Source organism: Lontra canadensis, unplaced genomic scaffold (genome assembly GCF_010015895.1).
Source record: "Lontra canadensis isolate GAN:19392208 unplaced genomic scaffold, GSC_riverotter_1.0 scaffold132, whole genome shotgun sequence".
Classification (NCBI taxonomy): Eukaryota; Metazoa; Chordata; class Mammalia; order Carnivora; family Mustelidae; genus Lontra; species Lontra canadensis.
The window spans coordinates 771,168-795,111 of NW_022631126.1; the positions used below are offsets into that span (position 1 = coordinate 771,168).

The 23,944-nt window shown below is 55.7% G+C and overlaps 1 protein-coding gene across 1 annotated transcript; it reads right to left on the bottom strand.

The window, feature by feature from the left end:
* Positions 1-283: 283 nt before the first annotated feature.
* FBXL19 (F-box and leucine rich repeat protein 19) lies at positions 284-19,532 on the bottom strand. The gene is given in 13 exon segments (XM_032842701.1): positions 284-1,808; positions 1,912-2,130; positions 6,516-6,677; positions 6,763-6,926; positions 13,089-13,600; positions 14,827-14,859; positions 15,362-15,445; positions 15,447-15,581; positions 15,675-15,761; positions 15,864-16,007; positions 17,370-17,570; positions 18,558-18,668; positions 18,870-19,532. Coding segments are annotated over 12 exon segments (1,956 nt in total). The 5' UTR covers positions 18,594-18,668; positions 18,870-19,532; the 3' UTR covers positions 284-1,629.
* Between the last annotated feature and the right edge of the window lie 4,412 nt (positions 19,533-23,944).

A 23,944-nucleotide genomic window follows, 5' to 3' on the forward strand; every position in this document is an offset into this window, starting at 1 on the left:
CTCCGGTCGTCCCAGCTCTTTCCCCACCCCAACGCCGGAGAGAGACACACGAACGCGGGGCCCTGGCTGGAAGATTTTGAGTTTTATAGCAAACCGTATTGTACAGACCTGGGGCCCAGGGGCCCAGCCCGGCTGGGAACCCCCCCACTTGCCCCCGCCGGGCTGCCTCCTCCCCCTCCCCCAAGCGGCCCCATCCTCAGGCCTTTCTCGATACCCAGAACCCCCTCCCCTCCGGCCTTTGGTCCGCCCAGTCCCTCCCCCCACCCTCGCACCTCCCTGTTACCTGAGGTATGTGGATAGATTCCCCCCTCCCCTACATGGTACATCCCGGCTCCCCGGGGAGGCCTGGGCGGAGGGGCGGGACCTGGCCCCAACTCCTCCCCCTGGCTCCCCAAGCCCCGCCCCCACCCCAGGAGGGGTGGGGGCGGGCCAAGAGTCTGTTACTAAGTTCCCATGGCAACTAAGAGGGGCCATTTCCAGCCTTAGCACTGGCTTCGGGAGGTGTCCATTGGCTGCTATTTCCATGGCAACCAGGAGTGGCAGTTCCCTGGGCAAATGGGATACAAGTTTCCATGACGATGAAAGAGTGGGAAGAGCCACGCTGGAGGAGTCCCATCTTCCCCCATCATTGGGCTGGCACCCCACCCCCACCCCCACCTCAGGTCAGGAGGGGTGGAGCTGCTCAATACAGTAAAGCAAGAGAGAGCCTGGGGGGTGGCGCAGTCCAAGCTGGGTGCCCACCAGTCCAGTCTCAGTCCAAGCCGATCAGTCCCCTCACTCCGGCTCCCCCAGGTCCGAGGTTCCCCCGGTTCAAGTAACACTTCAGTACAGATGAATGTTCAAGTATTGTGCGGGGAGGCGGGCAGGGGGCTGGGGTACCCCTCACCACTCCCCTGGGCCACGCTGAACAGCGGGTAGGCCCGCGGCCCCCACTCCTCGCAATAGCTGCCATTGTCAGTGACGTTCAAGGAGTCAGGGTTGGGGGGGGGGGGAGGAGAACTGAAATCTGGGGAGGGAGTAAGGAGAGGGGTGTGACCCCCTGAGGGGGTACTACTGCCCCCACGCCTGCTCTTTGCCCCCACCCCTCACTCAGCCCTGCCTTTCCCCTGGTTCCCCAGTCCCCCCATCTCTGACACGTGGATCCCCAATTGCTCCTCTGGTTTCCCTTTTTGGCCCCACCCCCACCCCCCAACTCCAAGTATCTGGTCTTTGTTCCCTGAACCCTTGGTGATCTGCTTTCTGCCCCCCCTCCCCCAGCCCATCCTCCACCTCCCCCAGCCCCCTGGCTCCCAGTATCCTGTGTGCAGATACCCTTTCCCCATTTCCCTCCCTCAAACTTGCACCTTACCCCCCTCCCACCATCCCTTTGGCTCAGCACCCACCCCCGTACCTCTGACCCACTCCCCCCAGGGGATGGACAATGAAGCAGGTGGAAGGGAGAGGAGATGGGAAGGAGAGACCCCCAGAGATATCAGTGCAGGGGGTAGAAAGGGGGAGGGAGGCTGGCTCGAGTCCCTGGGCAGGAATCCCAAGTCATGAGGTGGGTAACCTGGCCTCCTGGCAGGGATAAAATGAAGGCCCGAGGTCCAGGCTCCTGATGAGTCCTGGGGGAGGGTGGGGGGCACCCAACTAGCTGTCCTTGAGAAGCAGCTTCTCCTCTGGGCAGCGGAAGGGGCCAGGGGGCCCAGCGGCTGCCAGCCGGGCACAAGCTTCAGGGGAGAGCTGGCGGCAGGAGCGCAGGTCTAGGCGGCGTAGGCGCGGGCAGCGGCGGAACAGCGGGAGGCAGTGGTCCGTGAGGCGGTGGCAACCTGGGGAGGGGGGAGGCAGTGGTAGCGGAGACCACAAAGGTTAGTAGGGGGTGGGCACTGGCCACGGGGACCAGCACACTAGCGGGACAGACAGTTTGCTTACCGGCAAGATTGAGGTGCACCAAGGTCTCGCGGAGCGGGGAAGTGGGAGCTGTGAGGAGGTGGACGCTGGGGTCCCCCACGTGGGCGCAATGGCTCAGGTCCAGGGCACTCAGCTGGGGCGCATGGCGCAGCAGGAGCCGCAGGGAGGCATCTGTCAGCTCCAGGCCTGCCAGGCGCAGCTCTGCTACCCCCTGCAGCCGCCCACGGCTCTCTGTTTGCCCTGGGCAGGCAGTGAAGAGGTCAGCACCCCTGGCTACTCCTGTGCCCACCCCAGGCATCCAGACCAGCTGTGTCCACACTCCTATGCCTCACCACCCCCTAAACCTGCTTCCACAACAGCAGAGCCTCCACCTGTGTTCTCTACGTGGCTTACTCTTCTCCCAAACACCTGCACAACCTGACCTCATCTCATCTGTCCACTGCTCACATCACCTCCTCTATGAGGCCCTCCATGATTACTCCATTTGATATGGTAACATTCCACATGCTCCTACCCCTTCACTGCCATTATTGTTTCCCCTTTTCTTACCATGGGACCTATTTTTTTTTTCTCTCTCCTCCCACTAGAATAAGCTCCACAAAGGCAAGAATTTTTGTCTTGTTTTTGCTCTACCCCTAGCAACTGGGACATTGGTGCTCAGCATTATTCACTCATCTGACAAATGCCATCTCTAATAGAACCCCAGGGTCCCCTGCTACTTCCCTCTCCTTCCACTGGTAACATCACCAACTGGATCCCTTTCTCTCCATTCCCCAGACACCCCTCTGGGACAACACCACTCTTGCCTGGACTCCTGCCCCAGCCTCCCCACCCAGTCAAGTCTCTCCTCTCCTTCCTGGCATTCAAAGAGAGCTGTGCTCAAAAACAAATGGGACATGGGCCATCTGGGTAGCTCAGTCGGTTAAGCATCTGCCTTTGGCTCTGGTCATGATCCCAGGGTCCTAGGATCAAGTCCTGTGTCCAGCTCCCGGCTCATCAGGGAGCCTGCTTCTCCCTCTCCTCCCCACTGTGCTCTCTCTCTTCTCTCTCAAATAAATAAATAAAATCTAAAAAAAAAAAAAAAAAAAAAAAGTGGGGCACCATCCCTCCTCTACTAGAAACTCTTGGGAGCCCCTCTTTGGTTAGAACATTCCAGTTCCTATAAGGGCTCATCCCTGTCTCTGTTCCTAATTCCCCTCCCACACTCCCAAACACCTGGGCCAAATTCCACAGGTGACCCTGCTCTGAGACTCTGCCCACAGACACCTATGTTCAATCCTATGCGGGGCTGGTGTCCTTGGCTTTTAGCTGAGGTTAGAGACCGCTTCTTCCCACATCTCCGGGGAAGAAGAACTCACGTCCCTCATTTCTACACCCAAAGCATGTGGCATGTAGCCTGCTTTTCTGTTAGTGTATCTACACATTCCGCATTTGGGGTTTTGGGAAGAGCGGGGAGGGGCAGAGGGAGAGACAGAATCTTAAGCAGGATCCACTAAGCAGGGAGCCCAAATGGGCTCTTGACCCTGAGATCATGACCTGAGCGGAAATCAGGAGTCAGACGCTTAACCAACTGAGCCACACAGGTGCCCCTACTTTTTTTGTTTGTTTGTTTTTTAAACTAAGTGCCTAAGGTACACCAGCCACCATGAATTAAGCACTCAGTGTGGGCTGGGCACCAGCCAAGGGGGCCAAGTGGCAGCCTGTTCCTAAGCCAGGGGCTCTTCTGTGCCCCCTTGGAGGACTGCCTAAAATGGTTGCTGGACCTACCCAGAGGTTGTCTGGACCATGCTCTAAGAACCACAGCTGCGTGATTATCACTCCTGCTTACAGATGAGAACTTTGAGGCTCAAATCATTAAAACAATCTGTCCGAGGTCGCATGACTGAACAGAGGACGCCAGACCAAACACACCACGGCACTATCTGCCCCTCAGGCACCAGCCCAGCCCATAGATAAACCGGATCAGATATCACCAACTCATGAAACTAGTCTACACAAATGTGTTACGGAATCTGCAAAGCACTGACATTTTTCTTATATTAATACCTAATGCCACAAAAAGGATACTTCCATAAAGGAATTTGGCTAGACCTTTTCTTTGAAAAATCGTAAGATCTGGCACCACTGGGCTAGCTGGGCACCTGGAAAGGGCTAGCTGGGCACCTGGAAAGGGCTAGCTGGATACTGGGTTGCAAGATGTTACTCCCTCCAGTCATTCACCGAGCCCGTCCCTTCTGTCACCTGCCAGGCCACCTGACTTGGCAAACTGAATTCCACCTCGTTTTTTCCTTTGAGGAGCTGAGAGCCCAGGAAGGATATATCTACAGATGCCCTTAATCTTGGGGCACAGTTAAAAGCCATTAGAGGGAAGCAGAGGACAGACAGGTCACTTCTGGCTTCTGCATCTGCAAGGATTTCACTGAGATGGCAGGATTTAAGCCGGGCTTTCAAGGATCTGAACGTGAGAAGTGGGACGAGAGCAGGCCAGGCAGAGAACAGCCGGGACAAAAACGAGGAAACAGCAGAACTTTAAGTTTTGCTGAAGGGATGCTGCACAGAGCCAGGGAGCCAAGATAAGAAAGATGGGTGTAGAGTCCCAACACTAGAGGAGGTCCTAAGGGCCTGGGAGGCTCATCTCTGCAAGCTCCTGAGGTAGTTCAGGCAGGAAGAACTGGTGTCAGTGTGCCTGCCAACCGGCACTTTCTCACCTCAGGGAATCCACGGTTCCCAGTGCTCACCCTCATCCCCACCCGAATCTTCCTGGCTCAGGCCAATTCCGGTAAGAGCGGCAACGGGGGAGTTCTCTGGTCTAGCTCTGCCTGTGTGACTCGCAGCGGTCAGTCAACCCCTCTGAGCCTCTAGTGCCTTGTCCAGAAGAATCCTAGATGCTTCCCTACCTCCTTCCAAGGCTGCTGTGAAGGGGGGATGGGGTGGGAAGAAGGGAACGGAAAAGTAAGCTATGAAAGCAAGGCTCTAGGGTGAGTACAGCCCTTGCCCTCCCAGAGCTTAGAACTCGGGGAGAAGAAATGGGTTTTCATCAAATCACTTCACCACCACATAGTCCTAGCTGGGGGGGGACTACTCCCAAAGCTCTAAAGGAACCCTGATCTCAGGGAGCGGGGGAGGGATCATGGAGGGCTTCTAGGAAGAAGTGGCATTTATGCTGAGGCCTGAAGAATGATTAAGTGTTAATAAGACAAAGGGGGATACAGCATTCTGGACAAAGAGGACTAAGCAAAGGCCTGAGGGCTGGAGAGAATCTTGGCAAGGAGGCTGAAGTGGCTGAAATGTGGGGATGGCATAGATCGGTGGAAGCCAGACCGTGCCAGGCCTCGGTGACAATGTAGTAATGTTTATCCAAAGAGCACTGGGGGATTATGAGGAAGAATTTAGAACACAGAGGTGACATGGACAGGTTTGCCCTTCTGTACGGTTCCCCTGACATCAGTGTGGAGACCAGACTAGCGGGGGCCAGAGAAGCTGTTGTGAGCATCCCATCTCCTGGCTAGACAAGGAAGCCCCAGACCTCAGTGCTCCTAACCCACACCTCCGTTGGGACCTGCCTCTGCTCCCAGCATTTCCCCTCTCCCAGTACAGGCCTCCTATCCTACCGAAGTGCTTACTTCTGCCTCGCTCCCTGGGACAACCCTGTCCCTTTCAGGATCAGTTCAAACAGCCCAGCCTCAAGGAGGGATTCTCTCACTGCTCCCCACACCCAACCACAGCCTCAATCGTATCACCCTGTAACCTTCTATTTCTGATTCTCTCTCTCCTGCATCACCCTTTCCTCTCAGGGTAGGGACTGGGGCTGTTTGAGGTCTCCAAGGCCTGACACGGGGCCAAGGCCGGAGTGTGTTCAATAGTAAAAGCCATCTTTACCTGACAGGGCACTTGGGCTGGACCCGGGGGTGGAGAGGTAGCTAGCCTGACTTGGGAGATGATACCACCAGCCCCATGCAACCTTCCAAGTCAGCCGTCTCCCTGTTTCTGCTCCACTCCCTCAGGAAAACCCTTGTCCTTTTACTGTAGGGCAAGAGGGCACAGAGGCCAAGTCTATGGCTCACTTCTATGTGTACTGATCCATGCATGAATTTTAAAAGAATGTTATATTAACTGCCATCATTTAAAACCAAGGATATTTCACAGGAAAATCCAGTGTCTGGCTCCTCCTGATGAATGGAAGGGACTGGCCACCCTGGGCCTGCATTCTTTCATGGCCATTGCCGCTGCTCCCTTTGGAGGAGGCTCTCCAGTAGAGCCCACCACACCCAGTGACCTCACTCCTATCTGCCATCGGCCATGCCCCTGGCTTCTTCCAGAATTCTTGTCATCCTCCTGTCCTATACTATGTTGCAGTACATACTTATCTCCCCTCTGGAGGGCAGGGCCTACCTCCCCTTCATCTCTGTTCCCTCACAGTTCCTATCACAGGGCCCAATGCACAGCAGGTAAGTAAAGGAATGAACAGTAGCCAAGCAAGGCCTCCTCACCAAACTCATGTGTTCTGCCCTTTCTTCAACTCTCTTAACATCCAGCATGAGTCAGAAGAGACCCTGGAGGCCTCATACCTCCCCCCTTCCCCCCTTGGCCAACCCATTCTACAAATGAGCCAAAAGACGCCACACCTGGTTTGGTGTCTGGTGGAGGCAAGAGCAGCTCGCGGAGCTGGGAGTCTTTAACATCCTCAATCCAGCGAAGATCCAGGAGCCGCAGGGCCGGCAGTGGGGCTGAGCCCAGGGCAGAGACAGAGAGCCAGGAGCAGCCGGAGAGCACCAGCTCCTGCAGGCCTGGACAGGGGAGGTTGGGAAGTCGGCACTCCATCCCAGAACCGTCTCCCTCTTCACCCTGTCCTACCTTGCCATCCCGCCCTACCTTGCAGACGATTCAGAAGCCACATGAGCTGCTTCTTGGAGACACCTGTCCAGCTGAGGTCCAGGGCTCGGGGCTGGCGACGAACCACACCACTGAGCATGGGTGGGGTCAGTGACTTTCGCCGGCTCAGATCCATTCGAGGCCACAGACGCTTGTCATAGCACCTATCAGCCACAAGAGGGAGACAGAGCCCTCAGCTCTTAGGGAGCCTGTGAAACTCCCTCCTTCAGGACTTCCTTCTCCACAGCTCTGTCCTGGCCCACAATGACAGCAGGGGTGGCAGGAAGTACCCAGCCTCAGACCAAGAGCACCAGGTCTGGGGCTCAGTTTCATCAATAAGCGAATGCGAGACCCCAGGCAGGTCCATTCCTTTCCCTGAGCCTCTGATGCTCCACTTGTAAAATGAAGGTAAGGATCCAGACTCAGCCTGCCCCACAGGGCTACCATGAGAGCAAATGAGGTCACGGCAGTTTATAGCCCTTACAGCTTATAAAGCAGCCTGCCAAAAACACAAACACCCTACACACTGTATCTGATGTAACACCAAAGGGATCCCTCAGCAGCCTCCACCACCCCCACCTTGGGCTTCTGGAGTTCTCCCTAAGTTATGGTGACTCGTGGGAACTTCTCATCTCCTCTATTCATCTCTGCCTTTGAGCCACATCTGCCCCATCCTGATGGCCAGCTGCCCAAGGCTCAACTTACAGCCCCCTTACCTCCTGTCTCGGGTTACTGTATCCCTCCAACTAGAATGTAGGCCCTCCAGGGCTGGACGGCTTTTCCCCTTTGGTAGCGCCAGGACCTAGCCCCGTGCCAGGGTCATCTGTTGCACCAATGAATGGTGCGAAGCTGGTGTGAAGTCCCTGAAGCTTCCACTGAGCGCTCCCCCACAACCCACGACACCTACAGCTTCTCATTTATCCACTCAGTGTTTACGGAAGGCATGGTAGCGCCCAGGAATCAAAGTTCCAAAGACGACTGAGGCCTACACAAAGTGAAATAGCTTTCCTGATCCCTCACAGCCCTGAGGGGTCCAACATTCAGTGAACCAGAGCAGGTTTTCCCAAACTTATTTTTACCAAGGAACCCTTCCCCACCTCTCCCAAGGTCATCTGCGAACACTCTGTGGCACACTAAGGTTCCTTGAGACTTGGGTCTGAAAACTCTCCTTCTAGTTCTCAAAAGCATGTCAGGAAATTCCCACTGGGCTAGACAGACTGTGTCAGAAGCAGCAGGGGTGAAAAAGGCCCAGGAAGCTGTGTCTTACTGCCCTTCACCCCCACCCCCATTCTGAGGGCCTTCCCTTCGAGAAGCCCTGGGCTGCCGCAGTGGTTACCAACTCCTGGCCCGTAGTCAGTTGCTCTCCCCTTCTCTCAGAACATGAATTTATCTTTCAGTCGATCCCCTCCTTGCACTTAAAACCAGTATTTCTTCACATAAAAATGTTAACCTTAGAAATCTATACAATAAAAACTAACCAGGTCTATTAAATCCTGGGCAAGTGCTGCTGTGGCTTTAGGCTACCATCTGAAGACTATTTTTGTTAAACAGGGAGGTAAGTATTAGAGAGGTGTTAAAGATACAATAGCACCCAATGGAGAGACTTCCTTTTCAAAACTAACAGATTCAGCCATGGTTTTGTGCCACTTGAGACTGCCAGGCATTCTCCCGTCTGACATTTTAGGGAATTACTGGGGGGCACAGACACTAAGGCTTCAATCCCAGCGACTCCACTTCTCCACTTGCAAAGCTCTCGGACTATAAAACAGAAAAGGAAAACACCCTGCCTACCCGCAACCCAGCTTCTGCCCCTTGTCTCTAGCCACTTGGTGAAATCCTGCCCCCTCCAACCCAGTCTGGAGTCTCAGCTCCACTGCCACGATCACCCCGAAGCCCTTCTGGATCTTCTATGGCTAGAGAGGGAACCCTCCCCACCCTGGGGGCACACACAGCCCCCCCAGCTGTTCCTATAACATACTCTACAACAGCCACACGGAACCACCTGCCAGCCGACAGCCACACAACACTGCCTGGTGCCAACATATATGGGCCCCTGTCGTGCTTCTGCCCAAAATGCCAACCAACCCAGAGCTTTCAACACCCAGTCCCAGCGTCTCCTCTCCCAGGAAGTCTCCCATGACTTTTCTTAGCTTGAACTAATTGGTCCCTTTGCCCCTGAATGACCAGGGGGGGGCAGCCCATGATCACTCAGTGCCCTACGGATCCTAAGTGACCGCCTCCACTGGGCTGTCAGGAAACGGGGGAAACACAGCCCGTCCACAGTAACTGAAGCAGCAAGGGATGTAGTGAAGAGTCAACGAGAGGGCTGGACAGGGAGCCTCCCAGGGAGACAGTGAGGGGAGGGAAGAGAGTGTATGCTCCAGATGGGGAAGAGCCAGCAGCCAGGCCTAGGGCACCGAGAGAACACGGAGCACTCTGAGAAACTCAAGCAGCAGGAACAAAGGGCAAGGAACCTTTGGAGGAAGGTGGGGATGACCATGGGATTAAGATCTAGGGTTGGGGCGCCTGGGTGGCTCAGTGGATTAGGCCTCTGCCTTCGGCTCAGGTCATGATCTCAGGGTCCTGGGATTGAGCCCCGCATCGGGCTCTCTGCTTGGCAGGGAGCCTGCTTCCCCCTCTCTCTCTCTCTCTGTCTGCCTCTCTGCCTACTTGTGATCTCTCTCTGTCAAATAAATAAATGAAATCTTTGGAAAAAAAAAAAAAAGATCTAGTGTTTATCAAGGGTTTTCTATGGGCCAGGAACTAGTCTGTGCCTCAAGCAGTTAACCTCACAACAGCCCTAGGAGGTAAATACTGTTACTACAACCTCCTTTTTAAAGTTACGGAAAAGGAGGCCCAGAGAGGCTGAGAAACTTGTTCGAGGTCCCACAGCTACTAAGTGGTGGCAGAGCCAGGCTTTAACCCAAGCTGCTCTGGACTGAGCCTGAGCCGGGTCTGAGGGAAGAGGCGGGAGGTGGGGGCCGGGGGGAAGACTGCAGAAGGGCCCCAGGGTGGGCACGGTGTAGCAAGGCAGGCCGCAATGCCAGGTGGGACTGTCATTTAGTGCAGTCGCTGAGGTACTATATGTGTTTAAATGTCCAGCAGGGCTGTGGGAATTCAGTGTGAGGGCAGCATGGATGGGTCCTTTCTAAGCTGCAGAATGACACAAAGGTGAGGGGCAGAAAGAACTGTCAGGAGGCGCCGCCTGCCCTCACTCAGGGGCCTTAGGGCATGATGTCCAAGTTCCCTAACCCAGTTCACTTTTCCCTGGACTCCAGCCACACCGACTGAGTCAGCCCCCTATTAAGCCCACCTCCCGAACCTGAAGTTCTGATCCTAAACCTCTGTCTTGTAGGGGCGCCTTGGGGATGCAGACGCACCCGCCCAGCTGATGTCTGCCAGAAGCTCACAGCCTTCTGGACTCCAGCCCAAGCTGGTTCTTTACTCTCAGCTCTCTGTCCTCCCTGATGCCACCGCTGTCCTCATACCCGCCCTTCTCCAGGCCTTCCAAGCCCCAACTGGCCTTGACTTTGGGGTACAGTCCCTTCCTTGCCACCTTCTCTCCCCGTCTTCCAAACTTCCAACCCTCTTTTCTGTGCCTCAACAACTCCGCCATGCTTCCTCTGCCTACCCCCTCTCCTCGCTCTTGGTACATTCACTTTGCCTCCCTGTTCCAAGAGGAGATAAAAGCCACCAGACAGGAAAGCCTGCAACTTCCTGCTCTCCCACCTACAAATTTCTCTCTGCCTCCACCCTCACTAGCTCTTTCCACACACCATCCTGATTTCCTCACTTCCGTCCATCCATCCATCCATCCATCCATCCAACCAGTATTGTCTTAGAACTTCCTGTATGTCAGGCACTATCTTAGAAACTAGGGACATAGCAAAGAACAGATCAAGTCCCTGCCTTGGAGCTGATGTCCTCAACCCCATGTGACATGGCTTTGGTCCCCTACTCCCACGCAGCCCAGCCAAGGACACCAGGGCCTCGTGTAGCAAATCCAACTGCCACCTCTGGTCCTTGGTCTCCCACGACCTCTCGCCAACATCCCACACTTTATCATTCACTCTTTCCTCAATCTCTCTCCTGCGGGACACTTCCGCCATCTCCTTCATGTCTCTGGCTGCTCTTTCTCTAACTCACAGACACTGACATTCTGTCTTCTGTCCTCTTTCTGGAAGCTGCTACCTAGGGGGGAACTTCCAAACTTGGATCTTTCCAGCACCAGATCTGTACATCCACCTGCTGTCCTGCTAGCTACTGACTAGCCCCCAAGCCTTTTGGACAAAACGTGTCCAATCTGAGCGCTTCCCTTTCCCAGAACCTGCTCGTCCTCTGGTACTCCCAAGCTTGGGGAACGGCACTGCTGCCCACCCAGGCTCGTAGGCCAGACACTCAGCCGAAGAGTCATCACCCTGGTGCTCTCTCTAACAGCCATTTAGTTACTGAACACAAGCTGCTCTGCTTTTAAAAAATTCTCAGCCCAAGTCCCTCCTCTCTACCCCTCCTGTCCCTACTTCTGTGCCTACACCGGACAGAGCCTCCTGATGGGTCCCACTGTACCTGCTCTATCCTACACTCATCCTTATCAAAACCCACCATTTTACTGAGTGTTTAGCACTTTCCAAGTACTGTGCTAAGTGCTTTGTAAGACCCACTTTATTTACTCCCCATAGGGTATGAGTATGAAGCCTAGACTCCAGGTGAGAAAACAGGCCTTGAAAGGTAAAGCTATCCCCCCACCGCTAGACACTCAGGCAGGACAGGAGGCACAGAAGATGACACCCATGGGTGCCAGACTCCAGGACCCAAGCTGGAAATCTCTGTGCCGTCTCAGGTCCACTGCTTCATCCACTTCCAGTCACAAGTCTCTGCCTGAGGGAGAAACTAAGTCCTCTTCAGTCCTGGATCCCACCTGCCAAGCACAGAGCAGGCCTTGGAGAGGCCTCGGCAAACGTATCGCCAGTCACTACACGTGCAGGGTGGCTGTCCCCAGCAGTTGTTCTCTTAGCTTCTATGCTGCAGGCGGACTGGCAGCTGGTCCAGGCCAAAAGTCTGAGGACGTAAAGTCTGTGCTTTCAGTCAATATTGGCAACTGAGGGAATGACACTGGGTACAGATAGGGCACTGGGTAGTTTCTACTTTCTGGGTACTGTCCTCGGTTCTCTGTGTACATTAGCTCACAAAGATGCTATGAAGTGAACACAGCTTCTCCGGGCTTAACAGGTGAAGAAGAAACTGAGGCACAGAGAAGTTAAGACACTAGCCCAGCGGCCGTCAGCTTCTCAGGGGAAGAGTAAGAGTCAACCACAGGCAGTCTGCCTCCAGAGCCGCTGGCACCGTGACTTCAGGTGTCCCTCTTTCTCCCCCAGGGCTGCGATTACAAGGAACACGTTAGCCCCCAATTTGCAAAGTGCCCGCCAGGATGCCTCCTCCACAGTAAGGGTCTGGGAAACAGCCTGAATGTACTCATTTAATGAAATACTTCTTGGGCGCCTCCACTGCCCTTGTCCCGTGCTGGGAACACGCAGATAAAACAGACACAGTATCCACCCCGCTCTAACAAGCGCTGTGAACACGAGTATGGAGAAATGAGTGAGGGCTCGCCGGTGTGTGGAGGGCCTCCGTGTGCTCTGGTGAGGGGAAGAGCACGCTGCGGTAGTCTCATGGGACTGGCCGAGGATTTGGTTGGGGGCAAGATCGAAGAGGAAGACCAGGGGCTTGGGAGGATGACTGACATTTCTGAACAAACAAGGTTCAGGAAGCAGTGTGGGAGATGGGGGGACGACAGGCAGAGGGAGCAGGGAGCGGCTCTGGGGCACAAAGAAGGAATGAGGGGAGTCAGGAGCCTGAAATGCGGCTGCCCCTGAGAGGGCAGGGCCACCTCAGTTACATGTAAATGGAACCTCCAGTGAGACTGTCCTCAGCAAAAGGGCTGTGCAAAGCAAATCGGGTGATGTACGACAGCACTGAGCACTACACTTGCCCCAGGAACACACATAAATGACGGTTCTAAGGAGGAAATATCCTGAAGTCGTGGGGTGTGGGTTCAAATTCCTGGTTCCACTACCTCCTCTCCACAACCTTGACCTCAGCTTCTATAAAATGGAATAATAGTACCTGCCCTCACAAAGTTGTTCTGAGAGTTAAATGAGCTCGAGCAATGCAAGGGAGCTTGCACGCAGCAGTTGGGGAAGCATCAGACTAGAATGCATACACGACACAGGAGTAGTAGCGAAGTAAGAACAGGACCCAGAGAGGTCATGACCTGCTGCTGCAGGTCCTACGGCAAGTGAGAACCCAGGCCCGTCCAGGCCACTCACCAGCGGCTCCAAGTCCGGCAGACTCGCATGCAAACGCACAGCTCTCGGGGCCCGAGGTGCTGGAAGACACGAAGCCAGGCGGCGCGGGGCAGGGGGTGGTCGGATCCAGCGGCCAAAGGCAGCGTGTCGGGCTCAGGGCTTCGAGGTGGGGGCCGTACCACGTGCCTCTCCAGCTGTGGGGGCCGGGGCGGCGGGGCGGGGCCCAGGGGCCAGCTGAGGAGGGGCCCCCCACTGCCCGGGCGCACAGCCCGCCGCCCCCCGCGGTTCTCCTTCTCGCCCGAGCTGCCCCGGGCTGGCCGTCGCCCATTCCGGGCCTCGCCAGGGGCCTCATCCTCACTCAGCGATGTGCCTGAAGAGTCCGAGTCGGAATCCGAGTCCGAGGAGGACGAGGAGGTGTCAGGCACCCGCTCCAGCAGCTGGCACATACGCTTGAAACGCTCGAGCTTCTCCCTCTGTGGCGACGGGGACGGCACGGCCGGGCCCTCGGCAGAGGCCAAAGGCGGCTTTGGTTTCTGCAAGGAGATGAGGGGAGGCTGTTCTAGGGTCTGACACGCACTGTTCCACCCGCCTGCCCGGAGGAGTGAGCAGGGGAGAAGCACCCCAAGAGGCAGTCCTGAGTTCCAGCCCTGACTCTGCCCCTGAACGGTGTGAGGCCTCAGCCACATCACATCCCTTTTATCTGTCACGGGAAGGTACTGATTCAAAGAATTAGAAGCCTTATGGGTTTCGATGGCTTAAGAGTTTTCAAAGGCTGTGAAATATGGAGAACGGTTAGAGATGTCATTTTGAGCTTCGGCTGTGCTATCAACTCTCTGTGTGACCTTGGGAAGCCCCGGCCTCGTCATCCATAACACGGAACGCTGGCCTAGATGATTCCGAGTGTCTGACAGTCAGCGATATGAGTGACAGAGCACCTCATGCTCAGGGACTCACATCCTCACAGCGCTCCAATGGATTAGCAACCTGGGCCACTTTTCTTACACTCGAGGAAACAGAGGCTCAGAGAGACGAAGTGACTTGCCCAAGGTTACAAACTGACAAATGGCAGAAGCAGGATTTGAACACAATCAGGCAGACCCTTGCATTCATGTGTCAGTGCAAAGGGCCATCTGATTTCTAGCTTTGCTGTGTGATCTTGCCCAAGTCTTTTAACCTCTCTGGGCCTCATCTTCCTCACATCTAAGTACATTTCACAGTTCACAATCTCATTTACTTTCATTAGATGTAAACAGTTCTGTGGGATGGATGGATAAGGTAGGTAGTATCCTCTCCTCCACAGATGAGGAACCGAGGCTCAGAGCAGCTGACAAATTGCCAAGACCACACAGGGAATCAGTGGGCAAGGATTTGAACTCAGTTCTTTTCCCTTTAAGGTTTGGAAAGATGACGCAGATGGGTCAGATGACACCCCAAGGGTTCCTGGAAAGTCCTGTGGCCTGGCCCCAACCCACCTCTTCCCCCTCCACTCTTCCCAGGGGTCCAGATGCCCACTGTGGCCAAACGGGGCAGGGGCAGGACAAGGTGAGCAGGAAGGGACAGATCTCTGTCTCTAGGGTGGAGGGTGGGGCAAGGAAAGGTGGGAGGGGGAGGGAGGAGGTCCCCGGCACACCTCCCAGTTCTCGGGAGGGAGCCCAGGGTGGCAGGACGAGAAAGCCTGGCTTGGATTCAGAACCCTGGGGGGCAGAAGGCCAGGGCCGCCTGGGTCCGATCCTCGGAGGAGGCAGGCGTCTCCACCCACCTTCTTCAGGTGCCTCTCTCGGCCTCCTTTCACCTACCAGAGCAAGAAGGAAATATAGGGAAAGGGCGAGACCCCATTAGCCCCTCACAGTCCACAAAACTAAGATTCATGTTCATTTCTTAGACTACAAATCCCAGAAGCCCCCATCTCAGGAAGAACTCTGAGCATGCTCACCTTCCCAACCAGTGTCTTGGCTCACTGAGCATGCTCTCCTCTTCTCTTTCTTCCCCCTCAGGCCCTTCCCAGCCCCTCCTTCCTCCTCTGTAGCAGCTAATTTGAGCATGCTCTCTCCCTGCTACTTGAAGCACCCAGGGCTCCCAAAGCTTCCCTGCCCAATGCAAGTTGCCCCTCACCTGCACCTCTCCTCCCCACCGAGCATGCTCCACCCTCCCCAAATTTCCTGAACTAAATCTCCCAACAACCCCGTAGGGAACCCAGCGAGCAGTCTCCCAGGCCTACCCTCCCAAAAAAGGAACTAGACTACCAATCCCAGAATCCCTTGGGCTGGACCTAATGAGCATGCTCCCTGGCTCACCTTTTTCCTTGGGGTGGGGGGCTCATTCCCTGCCTCCCTCTCCTTTCTTTTGGGGGGCCCAGGCACGTCCTCTGGGGGGGGGCCCAGCAGGTAAGGGGCCCTTGCGCCTGGGTGGGGGTGGTGGAAGCGGAGGCTCCTCCGTCAGCTTCCATCCACTCCCCAGGCTGGCGCCCTCCTCGCCGTTGTCAGCCCTGCGGCGGCCTGGTCCCTCACCTGAATCCTGGGGAGATGGAAGCCAGGGTTGAGGTTCTCTCCAGCTCCCCAACCCACTGTCTGTGCAGAACCCAGCGCCCAGCCCAGCCCCTACCCCTACCTTGCTGGTCCGGCCTTCCTGGGTGCATCGAGGGCACTCCCAGCAGTTAGGGATCTCCGCATTGATGACACCCTCAGCCTTCCCCATCTGTAGGCAGAGGGTAGGGAGTGGATGTAGCGTGCAGGAAACCCAGAGGCAGCGCTCCCCAGGGCCATCACCTTCAGACTCCAGGGCCCCCAGGGCCATCACCTTCAGGCAGCCAGGGTGGACGATCTCATTGCAGATTGTACACTCCATGAGGCTCAAACCAAATTTTTCTTCCTCTCCCTCTACTGTGTCCTCCTTCCCAGCCTCCCCACACAAGAGGCATACAGCTGTGTGTGGGAGCACGGGCTGTTGGGGAAGAGGGAGTATTAGGGATCCAGAAAGCAAGTGACAGGGGGAAGACCCTTCCTTCTGGGGAGCCTGGCCAGCTACTGGATGAAGTTCAAAACCCATGGGCCAATCTGGGTCAAATCTTGAATTTGTTCCCTTTTGACAGTATGACCTTGAGCAAGTGATTTAACCTCCTTACGTCTCATGTCTCCATCCATAAAATGGGGCTAGGCATTCTTCCTTTGCAGGACCTTTGGAAGAATGAGATCACCCGTGGAAGCACTGGATACATAGTTGTTATCACGGTTGCAAATGTTGCAGCTGGAATCAGGGTCTGTGTGTGTGACCCTGAAACTCTTGCTGGCTTTGGGGAAAGGATAGAAACCATACCAAATAGGACCATACTGTTGAAAGAGAAAGCAGCAGGGGACTGTGGCTGCAGCTTGGGATGATTCGGAGTTTGCACAATGGGCAGCCCAAGTGTTGCTCTGGACCCTACAATGAATCAGGTTTTGGCAAGACTCCTGGGAACGCGAAAGGCAGCTGGCTGGTCCTGAGAGAGAGCAGCCCTCAGACAACTTGACTTTGGGTGGGGGGCAGGGTAATATGGAGTCATCTGAGGGATGCTGAAGGTCGGGAGACAGGCCCAAGGAAAAAGGAGTAGGGAAAGGAGGAACAGGAAGAAAGAGAAGAGGGGGGCTCTAGGGCAAAGAGGTAGCAGAAGGGTTGGAGGGAAAAGGAGGTGGTGATCCTCTAGGAGGAGGTGGATGGAAAAGGCTGACTGAGAAGGGCCATGTCCTGGAGCTCTGGGGAGCTCAATGGAAGAAACTCATGTTCTTGGATACCTACTGTGTGCTGGGCACACTCACATCTCTGCTACTGCTTCATCTTTACAACTCAGCAAAGGAAATGTTTCACTGAAAAGGTACTTCGAGGTTCAAAGTGTTTGTTCAAGGTCACACAAAGGGTAAGCCTGGCCTCAAATCCGAGACCACTCTGGCAGGTGAGGAAAAAGCCAGAAAAAGCTAAGACCTATTCAGTTGGGCCAGCTCTGGAAGTGGGCCCCTGGGCACACATTCCTCTAGGGAGGGGTACAAGAGGGGCTGAGGTCTCTCTGGGTCTGTGCCTCTGAAGCCGGGAAAAACATGAAGGTAAGCAGAACATTAGATTCTTCTGGGCGCTAACATTGCCCCCTGCTTGGAACTGGAGACAAAAACGGGCCTGCTGGACATCCAAACAAAACAGCGTATGACTGTGTGAACGAACAGGAACTCTATAGTGAGTGCGAGGAAGCAGCCAACCCAGGAAGGCACCTGGGCCAGCTGGGGAAGGGCACCCATGGCCCCCAGGGGTGTCGGGCGCGCCGGGGGCAGAACTCACGGCAGTGCACTGCCGGAGCAGGCACGACTGCTTCATGCGCCCGGGCCCCCCGAACTTCTTCATGTCTCGGCAGAAGTGGCAGTCCCCGCACTCAGTTCGCACACAGGCCCGGCAGCGGCGGCAGCGGGTTCGGCGTCGGCGCGCTCCGGCCCCCGGCCCCCGGCTGCTCGACGACATTGGGGGCGTCAGCAACGCCGAGGGCTGTGGGTGAATGGGACACAGGGTCAGGTGGGCCCACAGAGGCCCTGGCCTAGGACACTCGCAGCAGCTCCCCCCATTCCTAGGCAGCCGGAGCTTGCTCTCCTACCCCTATCCCGGGGTGTGGGAGACAAGGAACAAGGAGATTGTCCCTCCTGGGGTGGGGGTCGGGGGGGGGGCACCACTCCCTGTACTCAAGGCCTCTCTCCAAAGAGCTCACCTGGCTCCTTTGGGAGCCTGAGAACTGTTTTCCTGACCTCACTCCTCTTTCCTCTAACACTTCCTCAGCACCTCCTTGGCTACCCAGGGGAGGAGAAAGGGACTTCGGCCTCGGCTCTGACACCTCCACACCAAAGCTCCTTGGAAAGCCAGGGTTCCTTGTTTGTGGAGTTACTCAGAGAGACCCCAACTCTTCCCCCGGTATCCAAATGTACTACACCCCAAGCATTCCCCAACCTAAACTCCCCCACACTTACCTCCAAGATACCCACAAATTCCTAGGTAGAAGCTCTAGACCTTTCTTCCTCCCTCCTTTCTCTCTCACACACAGCTGCCACCCAATCTCTCTTCCCCCAAAACCTATACATTGTCAACAGATCCAATAGGATGCTTGCCCTCCCCCATCCTCAAGGCTCTGAGACACCCTTCTCCCCATGCTGCTTCAGAGGCCCTCCTCAGCCCATCTCAACTGCTCTGCTCCCCCAACAAAGCTCCCTCTACCCCAAGACACCCTCCTCTTGGATCTCTCAGGTCAGTCTGGGCAATCTCCCAGATTCCCTGGGATTCTAGAATCCACCCTGACATCTCCACAGAACTCAGGATGGGCTCAGTGCTACATGTCTTCTCCCCCACCCCCAAGCTTCCCAGGCTACTTTCCATCCCTAATTGTCTAGAATCCCTTGGGTTCCCCTTCCCATGGAAACCAGATCCTCCAAGACCCCATACAGACTCAGCAGGCCTGGAGGGGTCTCTTCGTGGACAGAGTCTTACCCTAGCTTCCCCCTTTCCAGGGACTTCCAGACCCATCCATGGGGGGAAGGGGCCCTCCAGCGCTCCAGGGGAGGGGCCTGGAGGGCGGCGACTGCAGGCGGGGATGGGGGTCTGCAAGGGGAAGCAGGGTCTAGGAAGGAAGGCCAGTTCCCCAGGGTTGAGAGGTAACAGGAAGGAGAGCTGGGCATGAGGAGTTTGGAGCAAAGAGAGGGCGAGGCTGGGGGCGGGGAAGGTAGAGAGAGGCCGGGCTGAGGATGAATGGGAGTGGGAGCTGCCCAGGTCTGGGGGTGAGGAGGAGCCGCATGAACCCACCTCACACGTGTCCCGGGAGCCATCTCTCCCTTCTCGGCAGCTCCCGGCGGGTCGGCGGCCATCGGCGGCGGGGGGGCCGGGCGGCGCGGGGTGCGGAACGCTCAGAACGCCGGGGTCCACGGCCCCCCGAGGGCGCTCGGCCCCTCCCTCCGGCGGAGGCCGGGACGGCGGCGAGTGGAGATGGGGGGCGCCGGGGGCGAGGCCCTCCCACGGGCTGCGGCGCGGCCCTTCCAGGGGGAGGTCCTGCTCTGGGGGGCTCAGTCCCTCAGCCCCCCCAGGCCAACGGGGGCTCCTCGGGCGCAGGGTGCTCAGCTTCTGCCCGGGCCCCACTCAGTCCGGGGTCCGAGTCACAGCTCCCCTCCCCCCACCCCGCCTCTCCCCAGCGCCCCCGGCCCTTTAACTGGCCCCTTCCCGGCCCCCACTGCCCAGGGGTCCAGGGCCAGGCCTGGGCCCCCCACCGTTTCCGGGGTTCAAGCCCCGCCCACCGCCGGTTCCCGGGGAGGGGGGGGTCCCTGTAACCTGCCCCCCTCCCCTGGGCCCGCCCCTAGACTGCGGCCCCCTGCCCTAGGGATACCGGGCGAGTGGAGGGGGGGTGAAGGAAGCTGCTCCGGCCCCGCCCCCCCAGCCTGCGCGCGCCCCCGCCCTCTCCCCCCTCCCCCAGCGCGCGACCCTCCAGAGATAGGGATTTAAATAAAATTTGAATAAATCCCCTTCCTCAAGGCGGAGGATGGAAGGATGGAAGGGGGCAGGGAAAGGGGGAGGGGGCAATTGGGGTGCCTCAGCCCCCCTGGTCCCCCGGCCCCGCGCTGCTTCGGCCCGGGGCCCTGGCCGCCTCTCTCATCCCTCCTGAGCTCCTTCCTCCTTCCTCCTCTCTTCCCCCACCCCTCCCTCCTCCTTCCCTCCTCCTCCTCCTCTTTACTCCCTCCTTCTCCCAGAGGAACCCCGCCCCCTGCCCCCTCCTTTCCCCACCACCTCCACTTTCCAGGACGAACACGCGCAGGGCACGACGGAAATCGTAGTCCTGCAGACGCCGGTGATACCGTGAAAACAATGGGATGCTGGGGCCAGCGGGGACTACAAACAAGATGGCGGAGGGCGTGCCAAGCCGGGAGCCGAGGATGCCGGGAGTTATAGTCCGGTTGCCCCGAGGCTCCCCGTTGCAAAGGATAGAGAAGGAGCGGGAACGATGACTACAAACAAGATGGCCTTCGCCCACGACCCGACCTCTTTCCCAGGCACTCACACGCCCTCCTGTCCACAACCCTCCGCGTGTGTGGTACCTGACGGGAGTCGCAGTCCATCTGCTGCCTTCCCGCTGCCATTTCTACTCGTCAGGAACAATGGAAAGGTGAAAAGGAACGAGGACTACAAGCAAGATGGCGGAAGAGGGGCGTACACCTGACTAGTAGTCGGTCTTATGAGGTGCGATGGGAATAGTAGTCTTCTGGCCTTCTAGTGAGCCTTAAGAATGGCGGAACCACGAGAATAAGGAGACTACCATAAAGATGGCAGGCTACCTGGCCTCTCTCCGTCGCCTCATTCTACCACCTTGGGCACCTCGCCCGCCTGTAACATCGAGATCCCCCTCCCGGTGGCGCAGAGCCTGACGGAAGTTGCAGTCTTCCCAGGTCCGCTCTATTATCTTCGGTGGAGACAATGGAAGGGGAAAGGGGCGGGGACAACCAGCAGAGATGGCGGCCGAAGGGAAGGGGAGATGGCGGCTTGGGATTTGTAGTCCATGCACTAGGGTTGTTCTCTTGTAAGAACGCGAGGAAGGACTACAATGATGATGGCGGACCATCACTTGCTCTCTGCGGCAATGCCTGCTGGGGGACGTAGTCCCTTCCTAAGTTCTCCAGAGAAAGGACATGGGCTGTTGAAATGTGCATCACGACGAACACGCCAAATTGCGAGCCTACGGAAAGCGAGAGTGTCTTTCCTCCTCTCCCCACCACCTCTTTCCGAACGACCTGCCGGGAATTGTAGTCCCACGCCTTCTACTCGCTAGTGGAGGGGGAGAATTTATGTCACCAGTGGGGCTCAATGCGGGTGAGGGAGAAAGACGTGCGGGAGATCTAAGGAATATATAATGTCCGCCCCTGCGTGTGGCAAGGACTCTTAAGGGTCCTTGAGGGTAAGGCTCTTAAAGGAAAACAACAGTAAACAGTACTGTCGCGACAAGGGAGGCGTGGTTCTCGCCGAAAGTACCATCACGCTGTTGTCCCTCGGAAAGCCTGGGCGCCTCACACCCGATGCTTATTCCCCCGAACCTCAAGGAATCAGTATCGGTATCCTCCCGGTCGTGAGGACTCCAGGGAAGAGGATCTGAAGTCATACAAAATCCCCGCCCCTCCTTGGGAAGTCACTAAACCTCGGTTTTCTCATCTGAAAAATGGGGATAATGATACCTACCACCAAGAAGAGTTAGGTGTGTTAGGATGATGTTCATGAAAGTGCCCAGCTCAGGGCCTGACACGGGGCACGTGTTGGTAGTTCCTTTTTCGAGGCTCCTTCCTGCCCAGCTCTTCTGGGATCCCAGGAATCCATCATGCCGGCAGGGGTTAGCTCCTATGAAAAGAAAACTGTGGCCGGCAGTCTGCCCCCATCTTGAGCCTCACCCCCTCCTCCACCCGCACCCCCCGCCCCCTCATCTGAGTCCTCCAGCGTCCACTACCGAGCACTGCTCCCAGGGGGCGCCCATTCTCCATTTCACTGAGGTCCTACAACCTGGCCAGATTCCTCAGCCTTCCAAGTTGTAGGTTGTGCCTACTGTCAGCCTCATCGCCAACCAGCCTTGGAGGCACCCCTCTAGCCATCTCAGCTGCCAAAGCAAACGGGACTGCTTCCCACCTTTGTACCTTTCTCACCTGCCTTCTTGATCTTCCTCCTCTGCTTGGAAAACTACTCACTTCTGACCTCCTGCTCTCCTCTCCTGTGTTTGAGAAAAGAGGGTTAGAGGGCCTGCGGAAGACTTGGTGGGTGTGGTCTTTCTGCCCGGGGGGAAGTTAACCCCGGCCAGTGTAGGGTGGTCTTAAGTTTGGAGGGACTGGGTTGAGGCTGAACTGAGGCTCCTTCCATCTCCCACCTTGTCAGGAAATCCTTGGCTCTCAGATGATTGTCTCCTCTGTGTCCTCGTTGCTTTAGCGTTGGCTTGCATGATTGTTCAGGACTTTCTCCCCCGCTTTCCCATTGCCTATTAGGTCCTTCCCCTTCTCCCATCCCACTTCTCTACTCTTCATCCTTCAGGTTTCCGTTTAAATGCTGCTGTCCCAATGAAGTCTTCCTGTAATTCCCAGATGAAATTCATTTATTGACTCACTACATTGTAAGCTTTATGAGGTGTCCACTTCTGTGTTAATTCGGTGCTTTCAACATCTCATCCGATCCTCAGAAGAATCCTATGAGATAGAACCCTTTTATAGATGAGAAAACTGGGGACCCAGTTTCCAGAACCCAGAACTCCAGAACCCACACTGAGGACTACTGCAACATCTACAAAGGGATCAAATTCAGCCAGATGTGTAAGCTTAGTTTGGAACAAAAACAATTGTTTGCAAAATTGTCCTGCAAAAATGGGTTTCCACTTTCACTTGAAATCCTGAAATCTAGTACTTTGGAAGGATGGCTTAAGACCACTCAGTGGTGGTGGTTTTCTTTGTGACGGCCTGGACTATAGGACTACAGGCCAGTTTCAGAACTAGGTCAGATGCCTCAGTCCCTAGAGGAACCGCTAGAAAGGAATAAAGGGCACTTGCCTCCTTTCAGAACTATCTGTAGCCTTGGAGTGAGCACACTGAACTCAGCAGCTGGAGCAGCCCATTTATCCTGCCGTCCCTTCCTGTCCTGGAGGCTGCTCACTGCTTTTCCTTCTCCATCTCTTCTGGATCTCTGTAGATGTTGGTAGCTTCTAGATCAGCCAGGACAGGCTAGGTTAAGTTGCAGTAACAAAAAAAGTTGGGTGGCTTCTAGCAAAGGTCTGTTTCTTACTCTTGCTGCATGTCTAGTGCAGGTGGTCTGCTCGTTCCAGTCCCTCAGGGAAGAGACTCCATCTCCATATAAGCTTCCACGTGACAGTTCTGCTCCTATTGTATTGGCCAGTCGATAACCCGACCTAACCTCAAAGGAGTCAGAACAGAGATGTCTCCACAGGCCTGGAAGAACTGGAACACTTGTGAGCAACCCTAATGACAAATACAGCTTCTTAAGAGCTCTAGGGGAAGTTTGCTGCCCCCATATAGAAGATTTTCTGGGCAAGCATTCACTAGGAGACAGCTGCTGAGTGAGCTCTTCTGTTGTCCTATGGTATGGCAACATCCACAGAAAGGAGAGAGAAGTCTGAAATACACCCAACTAGAGTGGACAGGTAAACAGAAAAATGCCTCTGTGCGAGGCATCAGTCATCACTAAAAGCAAGGTGCACCTCGGGGCGTCTGTGTGGCTCGGTCAGTTAAGTGTCCAGCTCCTGGTTTTGGCTCAGGTCTTGGGCTCAGGGTTGTGAGATGGAGCCCTGCGTCAGGCTCTGCACCCAGCTTGGAATCTGCTGGAGATTCTCTTTCCTTCTCCCTCTACCCCTCCACCCTGCTCTCCCCTGCTCTCTTCTTACATAAATAAATAAATAAAATCTTAAAAAAAAAAAAAAAGTCAAGGTACTCCCAAAGCTGACTGGATCTGATCCATGAAGATTCCAGAAATGAAATTCTCACTGATGAGTGTGGCTTCAGGTGGCCTGCTTCTCTCTCTCCCTCTGCCTCTCTCCATCTTGTGTTCTCCATCCCTCTGCTCGCTCTCTCTCAAATAATTTTTTTTAATATTTTTAAAAAATAAAATAAAAACAAGGGCTCCTGGGTCCCTCAGTCGGTTGGGCTCTTTTGGCTCAGGTCATGATCTCCGGCTTCCTGATCAGCAGGGAGTCTGGTTCCCTCTCTCTCCCTCTGCCCCTCCCCACAGCTCGTTTTTTCTCTCTCTCTCTATCATAAATAAATAAAATCTTAAAAAAATAAAAATAAAAAACAAACAGAAAATATCAAGTATGGGCAAGAATGTAAGAAACAGGAATCCTGAGGCACCTGGGTAGC